The sequence below is a fragment of the Apium graveolens genome, chromosome 2 (assembly GCF_009905375.1).
Source record: "Apium graveolens cultivar Ventura chromosome 2, ASM990537v1, whole genome shotgun sequence".
Taxonomy (NCBI): domain Eukaryota; kingdom Viridiplantae; phylum Streptophyta; class Magnoliopsida; order Apiales; family Apiaceae; genus Apium; species Apium graveolens.
Genome location: NC_133648.1, coordinates 151627865 through 151636756, shown reverse-complemented (window position 1 = coordinate 151636756; position 8892 = coordinate 151627865). Strand labels below are relative to the sequence as shown.

At 36.6% G+C, this 8892-nt stretch overlaps 1 protein-coding gene across 1 annotated transcript; it reads left to right on the top strand.

Moving 5' to 3' along the window:
- Positions 1–4330: 4330 nt before the first annotated feature.
- LOC141707924 (putative receptor-like protein kinase At2g42960) lies at positions 4331–8198 on the top strand. Its single transcript, XM_074511369.1, has 8 exons — positions 4331–4560; positions 4988–5714; positions 5840–5944; positions 6123–6245; positions 6496–6666; positions 6775–6904; positions 7029–7238; positions 7771–8198. The coding sequence occupies exons 2-8, from the start codon at positions 5083–5085 to the stop codon at positions 7897–7899; spliced, it is 1500 nt and encodes a 499-aa protein (XP_074367470.1). The 5' UTR covers positions 4331–4560; positions 4988–5082; the 3' UTR covers positions 7900–8198.
- The last annotated feature ends 694 nt before the right edge of the window (positions 8199–8892 follow it).

Here is an 8892-nt window from a genome sequence, read left to right as displayed (position 1 = left end):
GTTTGTATCTTATCAACAGATTCATGGAGTGACAGTGACGATGGGGAATGCTAGTGCTGCACAAGTGCTTGGAATAGGAGATGTGGACACGAAGTTTGCTTTTGGGCGAATTCTATCTCTCACTCGAGTGCATCATATTCCCTCTATTCGTAGAAATATAATAAGTGGAAGTTGTTTGGTTAAGAACGGATTTGAACTTTCTTTGAAATGTAATAAAGTTGTTATTACTCACACTGATACATTTTTTGGCAAGGGTTACTTGTCTGACGGTTTATTTTTGATAAATGCTGAACCCGTTTTGGGTGATTTTATTAATGATAGTGCTATACCTTCTATTAATTGTGTTGAATCATCTGATTTGTGGCACTTACGAATTGGTCATTTAAATTTTGGTGCTCTAAAGAATATGATGAATTTAGAGTTGATTCCAAAGCATGCCATTAATGAGAAATCTAAGTGTCAACTGTGTGTAACTGCTAAATAAACAAGGAAACCTTTTTATAATGTTGTTAGGTATTCAGACATGTTAGATTTAGTTCACTCAGATATATGTGAATTCGGTGGTATGCTGACTAAAGATCACTGTAGATATTTCATTACTTTTATATATGATTGTAGTAGATATTGTTATGTTTATTTGCTAAACATGAGGATGAAGCACTAGATAAATTCATTATGTATAAAAATGAAGCTAAAACACAAACTAGAAAAGTACTTAAATGTTTGAGATATGATGGAGGTGGTGAGTATACGAGTACCTTGTTTAATGAATTTTGCGCAAGCAATGGTATAGTTCATGAGGTTACTCTACCATACACACCTGAGTCTAATGGGGTGGCAGAACGAAAGAACGGAACTTTTAAAGATGATTAACATTATGCTGATCAATTCTGGGTTGCCTAAGTACATGTGAGGAGAGGCTCTAAATACGGCTTGCCATATTCTGAATAGAGTTCCTCTGAAATATATGGACAAGACACCTTATGAATTATGGAGAAAACGTAAGACAAGTTTGAGTTATCTTCGTGTGTGGGGGTGCCTTGCTAAGGTGCTTGTCCCAGAACACAAGAGAAAGAAACTATGTCCGAAAAATGTTGATTGTATCTTTCTGGGCTATCTTGAAACCACTATTGTTATGAGATTTTCAGTATTAAAATCTGACATAGATGGTATTGTGGCGAATACAATAGTTGAGTTTCGTGACGCAACTTTCTTTGAGTAAGTGTTCCCTATGAAGACTGGTATACCTTTGAGTAATTCTGAGGATGATCCCACTCACACATCGAGTTCTATTCCTGATCATGTGGAAAAGATGACAAATCTGGGGACGGATCCTGGTAGTAGCTCTACTCCTAATGAAGTAGAGGAGCATAGAAAGAGTAAGCGTGCAAAGTTAGTCAAGGACTTTGAAAGTGATTTTATCACTTACAATGTTGACGATGAGCCCTTAACTTTCCGTCAAACCATGGATTCTTCGGAGTCAAGGCATTAGGAAGGCGCGGTGAAGAATGAAATTAACTCAATTATTTTTAACGGAACATTGGAGTTAATTGATCTCCCTCCTGGGTGTTCTACTATCGGATGTAAATGGATCTTCAAGAGGAAGCTAAACCCTGATGGCTCAATCGATAAGTACAAGACTAGGATAGTTGCTAATGACTTTAAGCAAAGGAAAGGCATTTACTTTTTTGATATATACTCTCATGTTGACCGAATGACAACAATCAGAATGCTTATTGCATTAGCTTCCGTACATGGTCTTATCATCCATCAAATGGATGTAAAGACAACTTTTATTCATGGTGACCTTGAAGAAGAGATTTATATGGATCATCCTGAGGGATTTGTTGCTTCTGGTAATGAGAAGAAAGTATATAGACTAGTCAAGTCCATCTATGGCCTTAAACAAGCACCTATAGACTAGCATAAAAAGTTTGATGAAACTATTTTAGACTTAGAGTTTTTAGTTAATGAAAGTGACAAGTGTGTCTACTATAAGGTTAAAGGTAATGATTGTGTGATTGTGTGCTTGTATGTAGATGATATATTGTTGTTTGGAACCAATATTGAGATTATTAACGAGACAAAGAGTTTCTTGAAGAGGCACTTTGAAATGAAGGATATGGGTGAAGCTAGTGTGATTCTTGGGATCATGTTGACTCAGTCAACTGATGAAATAATATTGTCATAGTCTCATTATATAGAGAAATCTATACTTGAGAAGTACGGTTATTCAAATTGTAGAATCGCTAGTACACCATATGATTTAAAAGTCGCCTTAGTCAAGAATAGTTCAGAAGTTCCTATGTCTCAGTTAAGGTATTCTCAGATTATTGAGAGTTTGCAATATCGTGCTAATATGACTCGACTAGATATTTCTTATTATGTGTCTAAGTTAGCTATATATACAAGCTATCCAAATAAGACTCATTGGGAGGCACATGATAGAGTTCTTAGATATCTCAAGGGAACTATTTCCCTTGGCTTGCATTATCGGAGTTTTCCGAGGGTACTCGAGGGGTACAGTGATGCAAGTTGGATATCTAAGAAATTCAGTTCCAATTGAGTGACTGGATATGTGTTTACCCTTGCGGGTGGAGAAGTGTCCTGGAAGTATTCTAGACAAACTTTGATTACTCGGTCTACTTTTGAGCCTGAGTTGTGTGCACTTGATGCCACGGGGACGCAGGCTGAATGGCTATATGGGCTTATGTCTATATTACCTGTAGTAAACAAGCCGCTTCCAGCCATTTTTGTTCATTATGTTAGTCGTACAACTATCGAAAAGATCAGAAGTGTGAAATATAACGCTAAGACAAAGAGACACATCCAAGTTAGACTAAAGTCTATAGGGGATCTTGTTTCTAATAGATTATTGCTATAGAGTTCATATGAACTCAAGATAATATAGCTAATCCACTGATTAAGGGCCTTGAGCATGCTGTAGTCCTTAAGTCAAGGTTGGGGATGAGACTTGTAACCCATCATGATTCATCAACAGCGGGAACCCAATACACCTGAGAGGAGGTCCCTCGAAGTGTATTCAATGTGGTAATAATAAGTTGTAAGGATGAATTGGTAGTACCTCTACCATATACATTTAGATACTTATGTATCTGAGTCTATCCCTTATAAACCTTAAGAGGTACTTGAACTGCTAGTGAGCAAGAGTTTTAATAAAATCTGATGGAAACAGTTTTGGATCAGGATTTGATAAATACTGATGGACCACATACTGTGTCAGGATTTATAAACTCTGAATGGGGTCAAGTCGTAAGACGAGATGTTGGCAGTACATTTTTGGAGATGCCCAGCTAAGCGAATGCAATTGTGAGGTCGCAATTAGAGGAAAGGGTTATTCCTTCAAGCATTCGACGAACAGGATCGAGACACGACCATAATGTCTCAAAGCCGTAGATCTACGCCATAGCCTTTTGACTTTTCGTCATCTATGGAGTGTGGTTACACCAAACGGATAGAGATTTAAGCTGAAACATTCCATCTATATCCGATAGCCATCGAATTAGGGGACTTAGAAGGGTTCAAACCTGGAAGGGTACCGACTTTGAAAAGCAAGTTATGATAAAATCTGATATGCATTTATGTATGGACTTGTGGGGGATTGTTAGAAAACGGAAAGTTTGAGACATGTTTTAGACATGTTCTTGATGTAATTTCCTAAAACTAATTATTGGAGGTTGTTCTTTATAATGAGGACTTAAACTTTCATGTTTGGATCTAAGTCATTTTCTTAGTGTAATCCATACAGAAATTGAGGTGAAGTTAGTAGCTTGAAATGGGTTTGTGGGTTTTGTCCCATATTTATTAAGTAAAGAGGGGTGTAGTGCTTTATATAGTACCATATGCAAAAGTAGTATACCAACTACTAAGGCATGTGGGTGTGCATGGTGTTATTATGTGCCTCACGCGTGCACACATATGTGCGCCGCCTCGCCACGACACGACTCGACTCGGGTCGGGTCAGGTCGAAGGGCGATTTGGGCGAATGTCTCGGCATCTCGCGTACGCGAGGTGACCTGGGCGAGAAATTTTACTGCTTGTTTAATTAAAATAATTATTGACTTGTTATATTGTTTAATCTGAATATCAGTATTTGCTGATCATATATTACTAACTCTGATTTGCTGATATATTACTAACTCTGATTTTTAAATATTAACGAGAACTCGTGCATCTCACGGGATTTAAGCTAGTAATTTTCGATTAAAAAAAACCCGAAAAAATTGAAACCAAGAAATGGTTAATCAACCGCAAATAACAGTTTCAAATGATTCGATTATGATTAATAGCTAGAAACCGAATTAAACCTAACATAAACAATTTGATAACGATTTTCCGTGAGAACTGAGCCGAACTAAATCGTGCGCACGGCTAATTTGTTTTTCTAGCTTCCGAACTCCGCCTCTTCACCTTCTGAGCTCCACCTCTGCATTTCATAATTTATTATGCTTTGCAAAACCCCACTTCTTCAAAAACAACCCATTTTTTCATTTTCATATCGAATCTCAAGCTCAATCACTTCAATTATAATTCACAAAGGTAACTTCTTTCTTTTAATCTTAATTAATGCCCTTTTTGTTTGATTTGCTTGAACCCCAAGTTCCAAGATTTAGATTTGTTACAGTATTGTGTTTGATTCTATGTTTTAAAGTTGTGGGCTTTAGTTGGTTTTTAAATTGTGTTTACAAGAATTATTACATGAAAATGTATGTGCAAGTGCTGTGGATTGTATTGAGGTTTGGTGTGGTATGTAACTAATTTATTAGTTGACTTGTCTTGGTTAGTAGCAAATGTTTGATGTGTCTTGGTTTCAAATTGTAATAAAGTCGATGTTCTAACACTATTCTGTTTGATTAAGATTGTTACCAACTCTAATTTTTAGACACTACAACTTTGTTTCTGTTGCAACATTTTAGACTTCTCATTAACAATTATATGAATATACTCGATATTTGAATTGTTTCAGTTACTTGACCCATTTTCGGATCGAGAAGGGGCTATGGGTTAATTTTGCAGAAATCTGAGATTGCGGAGCATTTTTTTTTATATCAGTTTAACAGAATGGCTTCCGGGGATTTAAACACAGAATTAAATAAGAAAGTTCTGGGCAGTAGATTGTGGGTGGTTGTTTGCATATGCGTCGGTGTGTCTATAGGGTTGATTTTGTGTATCTTATCTTTGTGGGTCACGTGTCGAAAAAGATCTAAAAGGAATAATAAGAAGTACAATGACCCTCAAATACCTTACGCCTCTAAAGATATTAAGGTTGACAGAGTAGGGGTCCAAAATATAAATGATCACTCAGAAAGTTTAGTTGTTTCAGTACCTGATAAATTAAGTGGTAAGAATTCCGAGAACATGTTAGCGCACCTAGGAAGGAGTATATCAAGTGATGCTGACAGCCAGTCCAGTTCTATGTATTATCCTGAGAGGACTTGTAGTTCGCTATCAGGGGAAGGGAGTTCTGGTACAATCCGGAAGCAGTCCTCATATGCAACAGCTTCTCCTTTAATTGGCTTGCCAGAAATGTCACATCTTGGGTGGGGTCATTGGTTTACCCTCAGAGATCTTCAGCTTGCAACAAATCGTTTTTCAGCTGAAAATGTGATTGGGGAGGGCGGATATGGAGTTGTTTATCATGGGACTTTAGTCAATGGAACTGAAGTGGCAGTAAAGAAGCTTCTTAATAATCTGTGAGTACAAGTTTATAATCTTGAAATATGTGGAAAATCACCCGTGACTCTGAAGTCTCAAGTCTCAACTTTACTGTTACTTCATTGCATATTCTGTTACAGATATCTTGTTACTTTTTATGTAGTGGGCAGGCGGAGAGAGAATTCAGAGTTGAAGTGGAAGCTATTGGTCATGTTCGGCATAAAAATCTTGTACGACTTCTTGGCTATTGTGTAGAAGGAGTTCATAGGTAAGCTTTAAGCTTTTACACAACAGTTAGGTTTTGTAATCTTAAAGATGTACTTAAGTTTTCTTGAAAGAGAAACACAAAATTCAAGTTACCAGTAAATTAGTTTACTTCTATATCAGGACTTTCCACCTTAACTCTATTTTGATGTCAATCTTTATATTTATTTTTATATATGCAGGATGCTGGTTTATGAATATATGAATAATGGCAACTTAGAACAATGGCTTCATGGGGCCATGCGTGAACATGGCAGCCTTACTTGGGAAGCCCGTATGAAGGTCCTTCTTGGTACCGCCAAAGCGTAAGACATTCTGATCAAGTTGCTTAAACATTCAACTTTTTTGGTCCAGTAAATAATATTCTATAGTCTTCTTTTTCTGCCTAATTACTTGCTGCAATATCTTGCATTTCCATTGGGACCTTTTAAACTTAGTTGATCATTCATCTAACTCTTACTGTCAGTACATCTCTCTGCATGTAAAATTTACTATGCTGTTCGTCATGTTGTTTTTCTTGTAACCATGTGAATGGTTGTTACAACGGGGTTGCAGTCTTGCCTACTTGCACGAAGCTATTGAACCTAAAGTCATTCATCGAGACATAAAATCTAGCAATATCCTGATTGATCATGAATTCAATTCCAAAGTTTCTGATTTTGGATTGGCCAAGCTCCTAGATTCAGGAGAAAGTCACATAACTACCAGAGTAATGGGGACATTTGGGTATGTATTATCTTTCTTAATACCACTTGTACACTAGCCTTTTGATAAGAAATTAAAGCTTGTCATACCATCTTGGTCTTAAACATCTGCATCTTATGTGATTTCCAGCTATGTGGCGCCAGAGTATGCTAACACTGGCTTGCTAAATGAAAAGAGTGATATCTATAGTTTCGGGGTTCTCCTTCTGGAGGCAATTACTGGAAGGGACCCGGTGGACTATAGCCGGCCTGCCAATGAGGTACTAAGTCAGTACTGTTGATTTCTCTGTCAATTTCTATCCATCTCTTCTTTTAGTTGGGAGTAAAGATAAGAGTCCACTTGTAGATTGTCTTGCACCTATCAAGTTCGTATGCATGTGACAGGTTAACCTGGTTGAATGGCTGAAAATGATGGTTGGGGATAGAAGAGCTGAGGAAGTTTTGGATCCAAATCTTGAAATTAAGCCTCCGACACGTGCTTTGAAATGTGCACTTCTGGTTGCACTTAGGTGTGTTGATCCAGACTCACAGAAACGGCCAAAAATGAGTCAAGTTGTTCGGATGCTAGAAGCAGATGAATTTCCTCATCGTGAGGTACTCATCAGTTCTTTTGGAGTTATTATTCTCTTTATAGCTGTTAATTTTTCGCTTTTCTATATGGTTTCAAGATTATGCGATTTTAAATTTCAATAGGTCAATCCGTACTAAGATACAATTCGTTAATTTTGCATATAAACCAAAAACAAAAAAACAGCAGCCAAAAATGCTCAAGTTTGTGTAATTGATTTTACTGGAAACCTAGTGCTGAATGGTCTGCATGCTTATATCACGTAGATTACATCACAATAGCACCTGCATATCTCACTGTAAGCTTACAAATCATGAGTTATATTTTTTTTTGTCAAGAAAATATATATATATACACACTCTTTTGCAAATATGATATTACGAGTTATATTTATTCGTGACTAGTTGGGAGTCTTGAAAACCATGTCAAATATATACTCTTTTGCAAATATGATATTATGATGGAGGTGAACAAGTCCACCAAATTGGATCTGGTAAGATGTTCATAGTAGTTCGGAGAGACAGGGTCATCTAGTAATTACTTTTGATTTTTTTGTAGGATCGTAGAAACAGGAAGACCTGCAGTGCTAGTATGGAAGTTGAATCCCTCAAGGAGGGTCGTAATTCTGTTGAGGTGGATAGCAAATCAGATAACCAAAGATCTGATATATTACATGAAGAGAAATGACAGTATATCGTGTGTCAACTTGGTACATTAACCTACCTGCTTGGAAGGTTTTTGCAAAAAAGTCCTAGTATGCCTACCTGCTTGGAAGTTTTTTGCTAAAAAGTCGTACGCAGTATGCAAGAGAGCAGTTTGACAGTTGATAGGATAGTTCACAATTGTGCTCTTGCAGCTTTTGAGGTGTTTAGTATTCCGGATAACATTTACTGCTGTAAATGTATGAAGATGCTGATACATGAAATTAAGAAAAATATTTGTACAGTGTAATTTCTTGAATCGATAGGACTTTTTTTCAAATCGTATTTTCAGGTGACCATCTTTATTCCTCGTCTTGTAAATTTGGGTCTCGCTACTAAATGGGACTTGGATAACGTCCACATATATTTTGAGCTATGGACCGGAGTGATGGGATCATGGGAAGGATTCAATGCTTGGAATTGGGTACATTGGTCACTGGCATGCTGTATGCATGTATACTCTGTCAAGTTTCACATATTGGTTATCAGTGACACCCAAACAGCTAAGCTACAGGGGCCTTGAAACATCCTTGAAATCACCAACCTAGTGTTGGAAATAAATCCCCAAACAGCCTAGACGCATTCCCACAACGTTCAGCCCTTTAAAATTCGGCAATGGAATTCTTTTTTGCTAAATTATTTGTATATCTGCCATCTCCATTTAAATTTAAAACTAGTGTGAGACAAGAATTCCCAACCTTTTCTTTTATGCAAATAATGAGTTAATTTGTAATTACATATAATGTAATTAGCATAATAACTTGTGTGAGATACGAGTTGTTTTCTAGCAATTTGGAATTCGACATCTAAAGTTTTTCAAAATTCAACTTTTTGGGATTAATAAATAAAGTATATTTTTTAATAATTTAACTAAAATATACAAAAAATGGCCCTATAAATAGTTTATGTTCAATGAATATTTAAATTCTAGAGTTATAAATTTATTTTATTACAATTCCTCTTCTTTTTTCAGGTTTGA